The 18,390-nt window shown below is 41.6% G+C and overlaps 1 protein-coding gene across 1 annotated transcript; it reads left to right on the top strand.

The window, feature by feature from the left end:
* The first annotated feature begins 2,583 nt into the window (after positions 1–2,583).
* Positions 2,584–17,114, top strand: CYB5A (cytochrome b5 type A). Its single transcript, XM_072852826.1, has 5 exons — positions 2,584–2,800; positions 10,730–10,858; positions 12,503–12,532; positions 15,073–15,107; positions 15,964–17,114. The coding sequence occupies exons 1-5, from the start codon at positions 2,657–2,659 to the stop codon at positions 16,040–16,042; spliced, it is 417 nt and encodes a 138-aa protein (XP_072708927.1). The 5' UTR covers positions 2,584–2,656; the 3' UTR covers positions 16,043–17,114.
* Positions 17,115–18,390: the final 1,276 nt, after the last annotated feature.

Below are 18,390 nucleotides of genomic sequence, written 5' to 3'. Positions count from 1 at the left end.
GCACCTTTCTCAATCAAAGTGTTTCAAAGAAAAACAGGCAGGTAGAAAGTCTGCCTGTTATGAAAAGCCAGGAACAAACACTGCACACCAGAAAAAGCTGTTTTAATAGTTCTCCCCCCTCTAAACCCTAAACCCCTTTTTGGAAATGGTCTTACCAGAGCAGTGAAGATAGAAATAAATATTTTGTTTCCAAATTTTATGAAGTCACCAGATATTCACCTGAAAAGCAATTTTGCAAATGGTGATCCAAAAATGATGAACTGCTTGAGGAAACATTTTTGAGGAACAATGTAAAAGATAATTTTGCTGTTCTGATTTGCTTTGCTTTGCTTACAGTGTAACACATTAAAAAGATGAACCTCAGTCATATCCTAGAAAAATCACAATATCGGTGTTTTACAACTGTAACTTTAAAGAAAATAACATGTTTCCTTGTTTCTTACTGTTAAAGGAAAACACATTTCAAGTTTTTTCTAGGAATCATGAAAAGTAGATTTTTTTTAAAATGCCACCTGAGACTATCACTTCATCAGAGAATTCCAAAAGCTACAGCTTAAGGGAAAGGACCATTTTAAACAAATGAGAAAAAAACCTTGTCCGTTTGCAAACACAGAAAAGAAAGGCTGGGTCCTCAGCTTGTTTTCATAATGTTTAAAAGAGTCCTAAATGGCTGACCAGGGATTTTTGTGGCAAAGATGTTGCAAAACACACGCTGCAACGCTCCAGTGACCCGCTTGCTGTTTAATGCCAACTCCCCTGTGGGAACCACCCGCTGTATTCAGCGTAAGTGAAATCTTCCCAGTCATCTTAAAAGCTAATGGGACAGAGTGCTTGCAAATGTCTTCTCCCTTCAGGGGAGAGGATAAAGACAGAAGTACCAGTTAACATAGAACTACTAGTTATAAATCACAGGAAATAAACCCAACTGCCTTCTGTACAAGTAGAACTGAACGTGTGTGGGAGAAATTACATCCTTAGACACTGATAATCACAACACATGAACTTGAAACCACCACAGAGCTCCTGCTAAGGTGAACAGGCCATCAGTCAGAGAATGGCTATCGCTGGTTTTCTGTCAGAACAGACAGGCAAATCACAGCTTGGCAGCATTATTTGTTATTTTCAGTAATAACCTTATTAAAGCTGAGAACGACACCAAGCTGTGAGGGACAGTAGCTACTCTTCCTGTTAGGCTGACTGTAATGAACTGAAGACAGGATCTGAAGATCATAGTGGCATTTAGCGAGGAATTATGAAGCTGCCCTGCACACTGATAACCCACAGCAAATGCACAGGGTACAAAACAACTGCCTAAGCACCAGCTTCAAGGAAAAGGGTCTCAACAGGTCACATTGGGTACATTTTATGTCAGTAAAGTTATGCTGTAAACAAACCCCACAAAAAAACCCAGCCTGTAATCACACCGGAGCGCGTACGTGGGGCTGTTGCTGTTGAGGCACCCTAGTAGCACACGGACATTACCCAGCGCCGGGAGCGCAGCGCGGGGCACTGCCGTGGAGGTGACGGGTGGACCCATTCTCGCCCAACAAGCAACCAAAGCCATCAAAGCCATGTGAGGCCAGAGCGAAGGAACCAGGTTTTAGCTTAAACAAAGCTGAAGGAAAACAGGGTGCCGGGCGGGTGAAAGGGCGTCGCCAAGAGAAGGGGAAGGCGCTGCTCCCTGTGCCCTCAGCCCACCCGGCAGCCAGGCAGGCGGGGCGAGGCGGTGTCACAGGGAAGCCCCGGCTCAAGGCCCCGGCAGAGCTCTCCCAAGGCAGGGCGAGGGGCTGCTGCGGCAGCAGGGAGGGTTGGAGGAGCTGTAAGGAAGCACCTGGGTCAGGGACGCTCCTCAAGCCGCCTCCGCCGGGCTCCCTCATGGGCTACGCGGGCCGCGCGCCTCCCGCCCTCGGCGCGAGGAAACCCCGCGTGCGAGGGGGGAGGGGGAAGGGGCTGCGCGCGGGGCGGCCGCCGGCGCTCCGGGGGCTCCGCAGGGACCTGTCACAGGTGCTCGGGGTGGGTGGGTGCGTGCGTGCGTGACTTCCCCGGCCAGCCCCTGGCCCGGTGGAAGACCGGGCAGGAGAGGACAGGGTGCTCCCTGCCGGCACGGGAGGTGCCCGCCCCGACCCGCCGCCGCTCCTGCGGAGAAAAGCGGCGGCAGCCGCGGGGATGCAAGGGAGGTGGCAGTCAATGACCAGCTCGTCGCTACGCGGCCCGGCGTTCACCGCTGGCACAGGTGACGAGCGCCGGGGTAACCGCCCCTCGCAGCGCGTTTCGCCCGCTGCGGAGGAGGGGGCTCGGCCTGGAAGGCGCCCGCGGGCCGGGCCAGCCGCTGTGGCACGCGACGCGGGACGTGACAGGAGTCACGCGGAGGGCGCCGCTCGCGCCCGCGGCGGGGGAGAGCGCGGGGCACGAGGCCGCCGAGCCACCCCACAAGTCCCTCCCCCGCGGCCGCGACGGTCGCCAGCCTGACGTCTTCTTTGAAAGGCATTTCGCTCCGCCAATGAGAAGCCGGCAGGGAGGGGGCGGGCGCAGGGGAGGGGCGGGGGCGGGCGGTGATAGGCTTGCGGCTGGGCTGCCGTCGGCGTGCACGCGTGGGAGCGGCGTTAAAGCCTGTCGCGGAGGCGGCGGGGCTGTGCTGTGCTGGACCGGACCGGACATGGTGGGCTCCAGCGAGGCCGGGGGCGAGTCGTGGCGGGGCCGGTACTACCGGCTGGAGGAGGTGCAGCAGCACAACAACAGCCAGAGCACCTGGATCATCCTGCACCACCGCATCTACGATGTCACCAAGTTTCTGGACGAGGTGGGTGCCCGGCGAGGGCGAAGGGGAGGCGGGGAGCCCGGCGCTGCCCTGCCGGGACCTTGCGGGTGCCAGCGGCCCCTGAGCCCCGTAGGGCGGTGCAAGGCTCGCCGGCTGCCCCCGCCGGTTCCCCGCGCTGTGGCCGTGGGCGGGGCCGGGGCTGCCCCTTGCGGGCTCTCGTCGGCCTCCCCCGGACTGCGGGCGGGAGGCGGCCGCTGCGGGTGCGGCACAGCCCGGGCCCTCGGCCTGCCGCGACAGGGCTCGCGAGAAGCAGCCGTGTGAGGGCCCCGGGCCTTGGCTGTAGCGCCCGGGCGGCCGCGGGGCCGGGCTCCGGGCGCCTCTCGGGCTGCAGGAGAAACGCGAGTGTGCCGAGCACGCTGTTCCCCACTCGCGTGTAATCCGCTGCTAGGAACCGCTTTCTCCCTTCACCTGCCTTTACACTTTCTGCCATTGCAGAGAGTTCCCCAAGGCTTTGTGCTCTTACTGCTCTCCTGGCACACTCGGCGTGGGCGTGCAACGCGGTACTGCGAAGCTGCAGAAGGTCAAACTCTGCTACAGGTTGAAGGGCTTTGGCTGTTTTATTTTTTTTCCCCTAGTTAACGATTTATGGTTTTGATCGCTTGCTGCTGCTGAACAATTGATGTACTCATTGATAGTCATGGTTAACAAAGAAGCATTTTAGTTATTGGACTAAAACATTCTTCTGTGGAGATGCAGTAATGCAACTATTGAGCAATTTTTTTCAGTGTTAAGTGTAGCTAGGATTTATTAGTGATATTTTGAGTTTTCTCCCTCTTTCCCGTTATTCCCAATCTGCAAAGATCTAGCATCCAATTAAAAAGTGTTATGGTAGATGTAGATTAATTTCTTTGAGCATACAGTTCAGATTGGTAGAGACATGACAGAATTCAAGCCTTAGTAGTTCTGTAGCCCCATCTTGACTTTTTTGTAGCTGCAAGCACCTGACATTCAAAGTGTAAATTGAGCATTTTGCAAATAAGAGGTCGACAGGCAATATTTCAAAGGCAGTGTTGACACAGGTAGTATTTTGTTCTTAAGCTGTGTGCTAGCACAAATTGTTTGGCTTTTCAGCAAGGCGGATTGTGAAACTGATCTACGAACTCCTTGATTATTTTTAATCTAGCTCTGTCCCTGGTCTGGTTCATCCTTTAGTTATGGCAATGTTTGTTTGGTTATGCAGGCAAGGCCAATTTAATTATAGAATCCCTGGAGGAGAATTCAGTTTTTCATGCAGCCTGAGAAACTGAAGTAGCTGTTCTTGGAAACTTGATCAGTTTTGGTTGATACATAATTGTATAAGCACTTCCAGATTGGGGGGGACCCCCACCAAAAAAAAACCCCAACCGAAAAACAAACAAAAAAAAGCCCCCCCCCCCCCCCCCCCCCCCGGAAAAAAACCACACTTGACAAATAAATCCAGGATCTAATGAGCTTTTGGATTTTAGTTGCACAAAGAAGCTGACAGCCTCTTTCTGAAGTACACGGCATGAAATTGGTAAATACTAAGAGGCACTACCTTGTGCAAATTTCTCCAAGTCTTCATTTCAGCCTTCAGGACAGTGTTGCTAATTCAGCAGCACATTAAAAGAATTCAGTTTGTCTGTGAGCAGTTAAATAGTTCTGTCTTGGACAACTGTGGTATGTCTGATGCACTCTGGTACACATGGGTCAAACTTTAGCCTCACACTAAACAGCTTTCAATAGAATATGTCTGGTTGTGGAGCTGAAATTTCTGGGTCATGTTCTGAGATAATAAATTAATGAGATTGGATAACTATTTTCAACAAAGTATCTAAATGAAGCTACACTCCTAAAGAAAGCTCTTGGATATTGTTCATTGTGTTGGTGACTTTTGGGATGGAACGCTTGGATTAAAATATTTAAAAAAAAAAAGTTAGTGTCTTATGAATGCTTTTGATACCTGGTTAATTTATCAGGTGATGTGCTAATTCTTTTGACCCTGTCAGGTGCCCTGAGGCATTTACATATGACAGATGAAGAGAAATTGGAGCTAGCCTCTTGCAGGTGTGTTCTGGAGTATGGTAAATGCTTCTCAGTGAAATGGGGATTACATTAGCTGTTTCAATATCATTATTGGTCAAACTCAGTTTTATGTCTTGCAGTTTGTCGCAGGAGTAGAAAAGCTTAAAATATTTCAAGAATTAAATGTGGGCTACTAAAATAAGTCCAGTAGTACTAAAGAGGATGCACTGCTAAAGCATCACCTAACTCCTGTTCTTCCCAAGTAGTAAATAAGTAAAAGTATCGGATTGCTAGGGAGTGAAGAACTGGGAATGGAAGCTGACTTCACCAGTCCGATTTCTTAATTTGACAAGCAATCTTTCCAGCCACTGCATTAACCTATAGAAATATTTTCTTCTTGATTATGAAGTTGAAAACTTTACAGTGCTTCAGTGCTAAAGACACCCTGGATGCTGTCATGCCTAAGTAAGTGAAAGTATGCTGCTATCTTTTACTCCATTACAATACTTAAAGGGTGTATTTCCTCTGTCCAGCTGTTTTCTCTTCATAAAGCTTGTAGATGTTTAGTGAAACTTGTTTGGTTTTTGGGAACCATCAGCCTCTGTGAACACTTGATTGAAGTTAGATAGTAAGTGGAGTGGGGGTGATGACGTATATGTGTTGGGAGTGGTGAGGCTGGAAAGGAGTGAAGGTATTGCATAGAGTGACCATATTAGCTTGGTTTCCTAAGGACAAGGCTTAAAAAAGATCATTTGAAATACAGATGAAGTGCTGGAGGAGGAAAGGATTGTGTACTCTGACACCTTATCCTAGGGGTTACTGAAGATGAAAATTCCAGCAACTGCTTTTTTAATATATTTTTTTAAATGGCAGCTCTCAGGAAAACTAACTTGAATATATATTAATCTCTGAATTTTCTTTGATTGTCAAAGTGTATCCTCTAGGAGAAGAAATCCAGAGACCTCAGCTTTTGGAATGCAGTATCTGAAAGCTCTTGGCATGATAGACTATTCTTGAGACCAGAAACTTGTATATAATCTTTTTCATTCAAAGGCTGTCAGACCTGTATTACAGAAAATTTGGGAAACCTTTTCGTAGTTTCAAGTCCTACATAATTTAAGGGAAAATAGCTACTAGAAATGCATGTGTACTCACAGTAGCATCTTATGGCTGTATCTGTATTACAGATAATTACATATGTGAATAATATTAAATGTCAATTAATGGATTAAGTATGTTGGTAATGCTTGATATTATTTCTCCATAGTTTAATAAAGCAATCCCACTAGTCAGGCTTTGACATCAGTTTAATGAGCTGAACAAGAGTAGGTGGGCCTATGAAAATAAGAATGAAATGATCAGTGTCCTGATCCACTTCCCATTGTGGCCAGAGTCCTCCCTATGGCTTTTGTGGGAACTCATCTGGATTCTTTAAGCTAGGCAGTGAAGCTTAGCTTAGGGAATAGGAACATCTCTACCTGAGAGAAATTCCTTATTCTGGAAACTAACTATGGTATGTATTTAATATTCATCTAATACAGACTTTGTTTAGGTTACATCAGTTGTTGGCACTGTTGTAATTTAGTGGCCAATGAAAATGGGCTTTTCATAAGGTATGAACTTGTGCTTTCATAGCACTGTTTCTAAACAGAATGGACAGCTGCCACAATGTGTTTTGTAATGCTGATCAAATAAAGTGCAGAAAAACAAATATTGTTTTACTCTGTCAGAATGAAAAATGTTCTCTGATAAGTTACATTCATCCAATATGATGATATTGTGGAGGAGTAGCATAATACCTTCCATGTTTAAGGTAATGAACAGCTTACAACAAAAGGTGCTGGTACTAGCATGTTTTGAAGTCTCTCAATGTACCATGTTAATTTTTATTTTGGAACCTTGCAGTCCAAGGATTAAAACCAGTGTTATCACTTAAGCTCTGATAAAGCTTGCAGGAGGATTTGAAAATTCTTTGAAAAATAGTACTTCTCAGCACTCTTTTATGCAAGATGCTGCAAGCTGTAATTGTTTTGTAAGTGGGGAAATGGGCACCTAGCTGCTAGGCATTTCTTTTGCAGTTCATCTAAAACGCTAATGATGGTTTTCAAAAATACACTCTCATATAGAGATCTGCTCTCCTAGGTTCCTAAAATTTTACATGAGTACAGAATTTCTGTCCTGTAAGTTAAATAGGTGATGGAATTAATTTGCAAGACTCTTCAGACTACACATGAAAGTACCCTTAAAACAAACAAGTGTTTGTCTTGCACAATAAAGCTGAGGTTCTCTGGGTCTTTCTGGCTCTGTCGCTGCCCTCTTCTGCTTCTCATTCCCTGTAGTGCAGAAAGCAAAACTTGAATTTATAAGACTGCCACTGGTTAAATTGTTAGCTAAATTGGACCCTAGATTTGGATCCTAGAATTGGACTCTAGATTGGACCCAAAAGTTAAATTGAACCCTAGATTTGATTCTCCCAGTATGGGAAGGGGCAGGAATTGTGAATTAGGATAGTTATACTTTAGTGGAGTCTTAAACTATGATACTGAGAAAGTTGCATGACTGTAGCAAGAGGGAGAAGAAGTGATAGGTGTTCAGGATGAAGTAATCGCAGACTTCTGACCCAGATGAGAGCAGTGAGTTTAACTGCTCATTTGCTTTATCTAAAACTTTCTAATGTGCTGCTGTTAGGAATTAGTCTATGCTATGTACTAGTGCTGGCTTTGTACAGACTTCTGTTACACATGTACTTGGATATCTGTGCTATTATATTGGGAATGTCCTAGGAATGAGCTAGACTAGCTTAATTTATCAGCAAAAGCTCTTTCATTTCCCTTGAACCACAGTTTTACCTGCAAAAACACTTGTTACTTGTATCAGCAGGAATTCAGGTTAGGAGTCACTATCTGTATAGTCTTGGGAGCTTCCAGTTCCAGGGTCTATCCAGAGGCTCTTCATTAAAGTAGAAATTCTAGTAGGAAGCTCTGTTTACCATGTAGAAGTATGAACAAAGGCCCTGTATAAAAAAAAAAATTTGAGAAACCCATTGAACCATGGAAAAGTCACTTCTTGCCCTTTGAGACATGACAGTTGCTCCCTTTCATTAGGGGAGGTGAAATCTTTTATTTAATTACTTGTGTTGTGTGCTAGCTGTTTGCAGAAGATTTGCAAGTTTGCGTGTCTAAGCAGAGCTGCCATCTAAAAGAAGAGGGTTTAGCTTCAAAGTACTTTTATGTATGTATAGTAGGTTACTAGTAACATCTGCTAGATGGCTTAAGTCAGGAACTCTGCATGTGATTCTCCCTACCTTAATCTTGCTGATGTGAGGAAAAATACTATCAGTTGTCCAGCTGTGGTAGCAGAGGTCCGGGTGAGTTTCTCCCCTTCAGCTGATGTGTGATAGCCACTGAGAGGGTTGGTCACGAGCACTGTGGTGATGCTAATATTGTGGTTTTGTTTACAGAGGGATCAGTTACTAATTAGACCAAAACCTAATCCTAAGAGAAAAGCTGGAGTGCCTCAGTGAAGCTGCCCATATAGCTACATGATTGCTTTGTAGTGGCACAAGGGAGGGATTTGGGAACAAATTTAGTATATGATCATTCTGTAGTCAGTGACCTGCAGGTAGTTTGTTAAAGTACTCTGAAATAGTTTTTATGTAGATACAGTTATACTGGTAGGTATTCTCTTGTTTGGCTGGTTGGTGAATTTTTGGGGGGAACTAGGGTAAACCATGTGATCTTGACAGCTTGCTGAGTAACTAGTGTTTTATCTACTTGTATGAGTAGGGTTTGGGTTCATTGGAATGCACGAGTGTGAGTCTACATGGTACTCATGCTACTAGTGCTTTATGGGTAGTATAACTTTGGTGCCTTTTGCTACTTGTTGATGTCTTGTTTGTTAAGCATATTTTCCAAGGAGTTTTGCTGCCTTTTCTGCTGAAGATGCTACATATATTTTTCTATTTTGGGGAGCACAATTCTTTAGCATGGTATTAAAAAAAAAAAACAACTAAAAACCCTCCCAAAACCCCATGTTGATGAAGGAATTCTTTGAAGACTTAGTTGTGGCAATATCTGGGAGAGCTTGTTAGACCCAAGTTCAGCTTCTTAAATGTACTATACATTTCAAGGCACTGAACTTGAGTGATCCCTCAACTTTTGTCCAGTCCTTTCCCTGAATACTTATCAGAATAGATTCAAGGGCAGGATTTTGGTGAGCATGCCACACTTGCATGTGTGCTTGCATAATCTTTACTCTGCATTGCACTATTTTAACCTTTTTTTGGCTCAGCTGCTGTGCCTAATCTCTCTATCAATTGCTTAATCTTGCTTTTGCTTAGTCATGGTAGGGATCCCTTACCCTTCTAGCTGTGGTATCTTGGTTCTTTAAAAAAAGTATTGGGTTGTTTTGTTTTTTCTAAAAAAAAAAAAGGCAACTTAATCTATTAAAATGAATGTCTGCCTTTAATGCAAAGATTCAAGTTTTGGAGTTCTGGTGCTGCTGGTTCTGGTACTGGAAACTGGTAGTAAGTGTCTTCCTGATTTGTATGAATAAGTCTTATTTTTGTCAGAAGAGAAGGATTCATAGGAGGTTAGTATGGTAGATTTGAAGTAAATGCTAATCTGAATTGCCTAGACTAGCAGAAAAGTTTATGCCATTTCTTTAATCTACTGTCTAAGCATAGCCTTTCTGTTCAGCTATACTCCAGGCATGGTGACCCTAAATAGTAGAAATTTTTCCTATTTTCATCATTTTAGAGCCTGTAGTCAGAAGCATTAAAAACTGAATTGAGGCTCCAAAGCCTTATTTCCTCTGTCACTGGTAAAGTGTTACAATTTATTTCATGGTTGCCTTAATCCAAGGCAGTAGTACTAAAGTGTTTTCATCTGGTTTACCTAATCATTCCTGGTGTTTATGTAGTAGTTTCCTACTTAAGAGCTGAGTGGTGAATTTTTATGGCATGTTACTTATCTGTTATATGAATGAGTAACTTGAAGCTGAGAAAATTCACTGAACTAGGTGATGTGAAATATCTTGCAGTACTTATGGAGTTATTTGATGGATGGAAATGTGGTCCCAAAAGTGTGTGCTGAGGAAGAATAAAAGTCAACGGAGAGTGGGGATTTAGGTTAAAGGAATGATGATGGGTTGAGGTATTAGGAGATACTGGGAGATGACTTCACTACATCTCAAAGGTTTTACCAGCAATGTGGTTTTGGGATTCCATAGTCTGCTAAAACCCAATTGCTATACTTGTGTAAGCTTTCAGTTGCACTTAAGCAGTTCCAAAGTAGCTTGTTTACTAGCTAATCATACAGTAATTCCTTTTGGAAGGGACCTTTGAAGGTTTTCTGTTCCAACCCCCAGCTCAAACTAGGATTAACTTGAAGGTCAGGTTCCTTAGTGCCTTGTCTAGGCAACCTCAAAGGATGGAGATTCTGTGTGCTCCCTTGCCAACTTATTTCAGTGATTGATTGCTCTTCTTGTTAATAGCTTTTTTGTTATATCTACGTGGAATGTTCTTGCTACAACTTACACCTTTTGGCTTTTATCCTTTTGCTGTATAAAGTGTTATTAGGATAAAAATATACATATCCTGCAGAAGTGAGAACATGGAATGTAACTTTTGACAATAGTTGGGCTATTAAGACTGACTGATTCCCATAATGTTCTAAATGCTTTAGTTGCTATGGGTAATGCCTCTTACTGCTCTGCTGCTGATGGAGTAGAAACTTAGCTTCCTTGGTTTTGACTTCAGAGAGTACATAAAGCTCTGTAGTTATTCAGAGGCTTATCTTTGCGCTAAGAAGTCTAGCAGCTGATTTTGCAAGGACAATTTTTTCTCTAGAAATGTAGAAATGAAGATTTTCCATTTTTAGAATGTGGAATGGTTTTCAGTAACAAATTCAAATTCATTAAAAATTGCAGCACCCGGGTGGTGAAGAAGTTCTCAGGGAGCAAGCTGGAGGAGATGGTACTGAGAACTTTGAAGACGTTGGCCATTCCACAGATGCAAGGACACTGTCAGAAACCTTTATTGTTGGGGAACTTCATCCGGTGAGTATGTGGGAGTACCAATACTTGCTGTTTACTATAGTGTTTTTGTGTCTAGTTATTTCTCTGGTAACTTACTTCAAAATAAAGGAGAGCTGCTAGTTTGGTTGGATGCCAGCCCTGCAGCTGTTTGTGAATGGACCTGGACTGGAGATAGGTTCCCGCCATGTGAAGGGACTGGATTAGTGTAGCGTAAGGATAGTCACATCTAAAGTTTGCTGGTTTGAAATATTTTAGTCTAGTTCTTGAATAAACTGAATATGGAATCATGCTACTTCTGGTGTACCCTGTGAGATTTATAATGAGACTCTATAACCCCTGAAGGTGATATGTCAGAATGTCTAGACCTTTTCTTATGTCAATATGCAGAGTGATTACTAACAGCTGCTTTCATTCTTTCATCATTGTAAATATATATGCCAGGCTTCCATCTGGATCTAGAAGTACAGTCCTGGCTCTTCATATGTATGTTTAGAAAACGGCTAAGCATCTTATTTCTAGTTGGATGCTCTGTCTTCCCTTTTTCTGGCTCCCCCCATTTTGTACTGTTATTTGTGTTCCCTACTTGTAGTTGTCAGGGTTGTTTATGATCAGTTCCTGCTGGATCATCTGTCACTTTCTCTTTTCTGTACTGTCCTTACTATTTCCTGTACTTTTAACAAGCACCTTTCTGCTGCCTCAAGCATTGAAGGCTTTATTTCTAGCTACAGAGCTGCTGCCTTGGCTTCCTTCAGATAGGCCTTTCTTAAGCTCTCCTGCATCTTAATAGTTGAAAACCACTTGTTAGAGACTTAGGCTGCTAGTGTGCCCATCTGCTCTACTCTACTGCCCATCCCTGCCTCTTCTCTTTTCCTCTTCCATATGTTTTGTCTTGCATGCGGGGTAAATATCACTCTCGAGTAGTAAATTTCACAGTAAGATTCCTGCTCTTGTATCTGTCTTAGGTTCTCTCTTGATAAATATTAATAGTGTAGCTTCTCCTAATATGAAATAATTATCTCTGCACGTTTGTAACCTTGCAGGCTTGTCTATTTCAGATGGCAGTTGATGCCAGTAAAGTTGTTCTTAACCTGGCTACCAGTCCAGTTCTTCCTTGTTTGACAAGTGCCTGTTTTCATTTGATATGAAACAAACAGCTTGATAGTTTAATGTACAAATACAGCACTGTCAAGATTATATAATGTTGGACTTTTTTGTAATGAATGTGACTATTTCAAGTAAAACTTCATGAGTTTATCAAAGATCCATAGAATTTGGGACCTTTGCAGTGGACGTTGGACCAAAACTAGTTAGGTGACTTTGCTGATGTAGGTAGAAGTAAACTAATATGATGGTAATCAGTGTATAAGCTAAGGTTATGTGTACTGTTTAGAGACAAAGGAAATGCAAAAACATGGGCACGAGAAATAATGAAATATGTTGGACACTCAGGTTTCACTTCTTTATTGTATACTAGGAAGTATTTAAGAAAGTCATCTTGTTTATGGTAGCTCAAAATCATACACTGAAATCTGTTCTTTTGCAAGTCTGTTTCATAGCTAAAAATAGGTACACATTAACAGAATAGAATTGCAAACTGAATTTAGTAATAAAGCTACGTGAATGCTTTGGGTTTTTGTCTGAGTTTTTTTGCTTGTTTTCTTGCAGGATGATAGAGGGAAGCTTCAGAAACCAACAGTAAGTGTGTTTCTTGAAATGCCACATGGTTTCTTTTAGGCATTAGGAACGGTTTCTCTCTGTAAATGGTATACCCCCAGAGGCAAAAATAATTCAGCTTGATTTAAGTGTAGTGTCTCAGGTCATAAATCTCTTAAACCTGTTGATCTGGCTTCAACTTATTCTTTCTGTTAGCTGTTCTTTTCTTTAATTTGTGTGGTTTTGAACCAAGAGGTTACTAAATGTGATGGCATTACTCTAGCAAAAAGGTGAGTCTAGAATCAGTCAATGGTTTTCCAGTATTCAATTTAAGAAAAAAAAATTGGTTTATAGTTTAATCCATTTGTCTAATATGTTTGTGGGGAAAAAATGTGGTGCTTAAATAATATTGGTAACACTAGTAGATATAGAATATAGAGGCATTTGATTGCTGTATTATAGATATTGTGAACCCTTGTCAAGGTGAAAATACTGTTTGCTTCCTGACTGTTGCAGTAGATTTTGCTGAGTGTCCTGTCAATGCAGTATTGCACTTATTTTCTTTTTTTTCTATCTTAATAGAATAAAGTTATGTTGGCACTCAACTATCAAACTCAATTCAGATGCCCCTTAAAGGAGCAAGTGCATCAGGGACTAATTTGTACAGCTGCTGCTGTGTGTATAGAGGATGTTTGCTCAGGGCTGGCTTAACAGTACAGCAGTGCACTCGGGAAATAGTTGAAGATTATTTTTAAATTAAGTGTAGCAGGAATAGGATCTTACTCTTGCTGTTTGAGAGATTACTTTTAAGAAACAATCACTTTTGTAAGATCTTCCAATAATAGGAATAAGTTAAAGGAAAGAAAGTAAACATATATATACACACCAGACTTTTTGCTATAGCAATTATTGATTTTTATTATTAATTAATGACTGGAACTCGTATACTAATAAAAATAAGAAATAGAGTGGTGACTGGAATTCAGAACTTCTTCCCACCAAGAATAACATCTGCTATTCAGATTTCTTCTGAAATTCAGGGAAATTTACACTTAAGCTGTAAGAGCAGCAACCATAAATGCAGCTGAGAAACAGACTGCCCAGTGCAAGTTGTAGTAATACAAATCCTTTGATTATGTTCACAGGAACTTACTAAACTGAAGTACTTGAAATATTAGCTTGGCCAAAGTGTGGTCAGTTGGGAGTTAAGATGTGTCCAAATGACTTTTTACTACACTTCTATTTGGCTTATTCCCTTGTTTTAGTGCTGGTCATAGTTATCTGCACTACATGCGTGTGTTCCATCATTCCAGAAGGAAGCCGGAGCACTTTCCCCCAGCAGGATGTGTGGGTGTAGCTGATAAGACAGTTTCACTTTGCATTGCGCCCTGGGTCTGCAACATGACATGTTAGGTCCTGCGTGCGCTGGCTCTTTAGGAGCCATCGGAAGGCCTTGTGCTTTCAAATGTCCTTCTTGTCCTTGCACTGTATTTAAAATACCCTTAGTGTACATGTCCAGTGTCATACTGTTTAAAAAGAGGTTTTTGATGAGCTGGGCCACGTTCCTCTTACTGTCTTGGTGTGGGGGGAACCACCCCCTGGCCCTGGAATTGGCAAGTTGGCTGTAGAAGGTGTTAGCCTTGATAGTGTGGGCACAAGCTGTTCCACACTGTTTGGCTTTGGGATTAGTTTTTCATGGAGGTGTTCACAAAACCGATATAGATGTAATCACTGAGTCTTACTCTTTTAAACATGGTATTTGTCACATGTAAACCTGTGATGATTTGGGTGCTTGAAAAAGTAGCCTTGTTTGAACCTGTCAGAGGATGTTGGGAATCTTCTGCTCTTTAAAGGAATTGCAAATATTCTGATACTGAAGCAATTCATTTTTCCGTGATGGATCTTGTACCACTAAATTTAAGTACAATTTTAATGCTTGGATCTTTTTAAATGCTCTTAGGGCCAGGTGCAATTAGTGGTATTTGAATTAATAAGTCCATATAAATTGTGCACATGTATGCAACTGGGATTTGATCTTGTAGTTCTCTTTCTATGGAAACTGAACAAGAATTCCAAATCAGTATCAGAAGCTACTATAATAATTTGACTGATTCTTATGCAATCTGAAACACCACACCAAAAAAATGAGCTTAATAAGCCTTGTGGATGTAAATTACTAGCTTTCTTCATTCAGGTTCCATATAAGAAATATTTGTGTATTAATTCAGAGTCTTTTTCACTGGATTTTAGGCAAGTAAGGGATCTTTTGTCTTTTAGGTGACTAAAACTTTTCAAAAGTAACCTGAAGTTGAAGTTGGCTTCATGGAGAACTTGCAGCAAAATTTCTTGTGGTGATATTTTTTAATAACTTTTGATGGAATGTTGACTACAGAAACTGCTGCTAGCTAGCTTCTAATACAACAGTCTGTTATAGGAATTCTGAGAAAATGTGTTCCAAATGCAGTGCACTGAGTTGTTTTTAAATTAGTCCCACTTAATGAGTTTTGAGAAGTTGAGGGGCTAGTTAAGATGGAGAGGGGTGTCCGCCTGATGTAAATATCTCTTTATGCTTTGCTTTCCAGGAAACTCTTATTACCACTGCGCAGTCTAATTCCAGGTATAGTATGACACCTGATGTCAAACTTGAAGTTCCTCATGATTATCTTTCTGAAGCTTAGAAAGCTGAATAGCTTCCATCTGCTGGAAGCTTAGATGTCAGAGGATGGTGCATGAAAATTTATGTTCTATGTAAAGTCCAAGTTGGCATCTGTGTACCACTTTACAAGCACGTTAGCTTACTGTCTAGATTTTTTTTTCTCACGTTGATATGTATCAGTCTCTACCAAATGGCTTATGTTACACAAGCCTTCACTTCTGGAGGCTATCAGGTGAATACAGGATGCTTGGTGTGGTGCCATTGCTGACTTCTTACTGACCTGGACACCTCACTTTTAAAACTTGCTACAACTGTTGCATCTAAGGGAAATAAGAGGATTGTGTCTATAAGAAGGAAAATCTGTCAGAATTGGGAGAGAGGAAAAAACACTTTGTAACACCACTGAATCAAAGTTTATAAAGTTATATCCTGCTGACAATTGCCTACTAATGAAACCTCAGAGGACTGTTCCATGCCCCTCTGAGGGGGGAGCTTGGGTGCTTGTAAGTGTCATGTGATGCTGCTACGTAAATGCTTTTGAATGAATAATATTCTGGGCAGCATGCCATAACTTTAAATGTCTGTAGAGTCTTACTCTTCTCTAGTAAGCAAACTTCTTGTAAGCTCTAGTACGAAGCCTTAACAGTACAAGCTTTTTTACTCGGCTAGGGTATTACTGGCCAGCCCAGGTGTTCTGTTGGCCTAATTTTGAAGTATTTGTTGGGGCAGGGAGGAAGGACTTCTTTAAGCAATGACTTTTTTTGCTTAAACTTGCTGGTTGTCACTTCCTAAACTGCTGTTTCAAACTTCCTTCTAGTTCATGGTCCAATTGGGTGATCCCGGCAGTAGCAGCAATTATCGTGGCCCTGATGTATCGTTCCTACATGTCAGAGTAAGCACCTTACTGAGAACTAATGCAAGAAGAGACTGATCTGGGAGAGAATATAAGCAATCCTAACCCAATATGTTTCCAGACAAAAGCCTGATGTCTGAAGAAAAATTCAACTTTTTCAGAAAACCGAGCAATTCTTTTCTGCTGTGCACTTTCCTTAATGTTGCCTTATTTGCTGTTCCAAAGTGATAAAAAGGCAGCATTTTTCTTTTTGTATAACAATTTTTATTCACTAATGAATTATTTGATAACTGTATTGGTTTCTGTGTTAGAATATTTTGTATGTAACACTGATTCTGGTTATTTCTCTTTAATCTGTAATGGGGTCCATAGGACTCTCTTTACATATAAACTTTACAGCTTTAAATGACTACCAAAACTGTGGACATGTATTTGTCCATGTACACAACTTAACTTAAAAAAATCATGTTGTCTTCTTAAATGTAGTATGTTTGAATGAAATGCTAATTAAATGTAATGGAAAAAGCTGAGTGGAGTAGTGGGTATAGGTGCCTGTAAGCAGTTGGGCCCTACCAATCAGGCTATAATGAGCTGATTTTTTTCAGTTTCCTTTTAACATCTGCTCTTATAGTTGTTGTAGATACTCCTGCTAGTGAACTGTTCTGTTTGACTCCCATTGAAAAATTCAGGCAAAATATGAAACACCATGTTTGGCCCAATTAGGTCTGTCTCAGTTTTGTGAAAAGTAGCTCTTTTTTTTTTTGTAAAAAAGGCAGAAAAAAGTGCTATGTAAATTCCACTACAGGTAATGTAACTGCTACTAAATAATACTGTTCCTGCCAAGCACTCAGGTGAGTCTAGAATTTGTTCTGGAACTTTTAGACTTTTATAAAAAATCTTTAACTTTGTCATGTACATTGTAAAGGAAAAACTGATACATAGAATCTTTTTCTGACTGTTCTGTGATGTCCTCCTTGGTGCTTTACTATGAAGAGATTACTATTTTCACTGCTAAATACAAGATAACTGAAAGTTTGCATTTTGTGGTGAACACTTTTAGTCATATGCAAATGATCATGAATAAAAGTTTAATTGCTTACTCTTGCTGGCTCAAATACATTCATTTCAAACTTTTTTGAAGGCCTTGGAAGGGATGCTCTTGCATATTGGGATGTTTCTCAGAAGTACCTGTTTAGTGCATCCTGAAAGTCAAGATACTTTCCTTATACAGGGAAGTTGCATATAAAAATTGGGGAAAAGTGTACTATGGAGCAGTTAGCACAGGTAAATATTCATCAGCATAACCTCAACACCAACTGATGACTTAACAGTGGTTTGGCTCTGCAAGCTCTGCCTCCCTGACATACATCAGGACTTGAAACACTATTCCAAGGGCTGCCTCTTGGCAGCACCAGGGAAGATGCATGCAGTTTAGGCCCTGTGTCAAGTCAAATCAAATTGAAAGAGTACATTGTACATAGCTTTAAAAAAAAAAAGTGCTGTGACTTCAGGAGATTGTCTTGTGCATACCTAGGAATATGTCAATATAGGAATCCTTTAAGAATTCCTTATTGTGGGATTCCTGTTGTGGGAATTCCTTTACTGTTACAGCAAATAAAGAGCTCTCAGCTTCAACTGTGAAAGTGTTTAGGACCTCTTAACATTTGTGTTCATGCGTTCTGCCAGACTTGGTTTACAGATGTAGAGAGGTATGCACTCACAGTAGATCCTGTTAAGTTCTTTACCTTGTAAATTTTAGCCTGCAGTACAAATGGTAGTGTTTGAGATTGTGTCTAGCACTAACCTATTTTGTCCTGTTCTTGCCCTAGCTCTTCCTCTGAATGTGGTGAAGCTGAGTTTAAAAATTCAGGCCTTATTGACTTTTTACAGATAGGCTTTAAAAAGGATATATTAACTCTAGGTTAGTATTTAGACTGGTAAATCAGATTTGAAGTACTGAATTTTCTGTTTGTTTTTAAAATAACATTTAAATTTACATATCTAGGTAAGGCCAAAAACCTCCCCCCCACAACTTCAGAAAGCTTAACCTTTTGTATCTTTTTTGGAAGAATTTCAAACTGGGATAATTATGTCCACAGCAGCACACAGGGTAGTGCAATCAGAGTGGATTCATAAGGCAAAACACTTCTTGCAAAAAGCCTTTTTTTCCATGCTGTGTATGTTTTGGGAGTTTTAGCATAGTATAGCTCCGTTTGGGCCCCATGTACTGGATGTTTATTGGGGGCTGGAGCACATGATGCAGTCCCCTGGAGTACCGGTGCAAGCTCAGTTCCATCTAAAAGCAGTCCAGCTGGTGTGTGCAGGGAATTTCCACAGTGCATACCAAAACCACAGTGAGTGGAGACGAGTAGGCAATGCTTCAAAAACTGA

The sequence above is a fragment of the Ciconia boyciana genome, chromosome 2, assembly GCF_034638445.1.
Source record: "Ciconia boyciana chromosome 2, ASM3463844v1, whole genome shotgun sequence".
NCBI classification, from domain to species: domain Eukaryota; kingdom Metazoa; phylum Chordata; class Aves; order Ciconiiformes; family Ciconiidae; genus Ciconia; species Ciconia boyciana.
Note: the sequence above shows the minus strand (reverse complement) of the source record. Positions and strands in the feature narration are given on the sequence as shown.

Excerpts from the sequence above, each read along its gene's own strand:
- CYB5A (XM_072852826.1), top strand. The coding sequence starts at position 2,657 with ATGGTGGGCTCCAGCGAGGCCGGGGGCGAGTCGTGGCGGGGCCGGTAC. Across the intron at positions 12,533-15,072 it reads GGAAGCTTCAGAAACCAACA|GAAACTCTTATTACCACTGC; the intron begins GTAAGTGTGTTT and ends TTTGCTTTCCAG. Across the intron at positions 15,108-15,963 it reads ACTGCGCAGTCTAATTCCAG|TTCATGGTCCAATTGGGTGA; the intron begins GTATAGTATGAC and ends ACTTCCTTCTAG.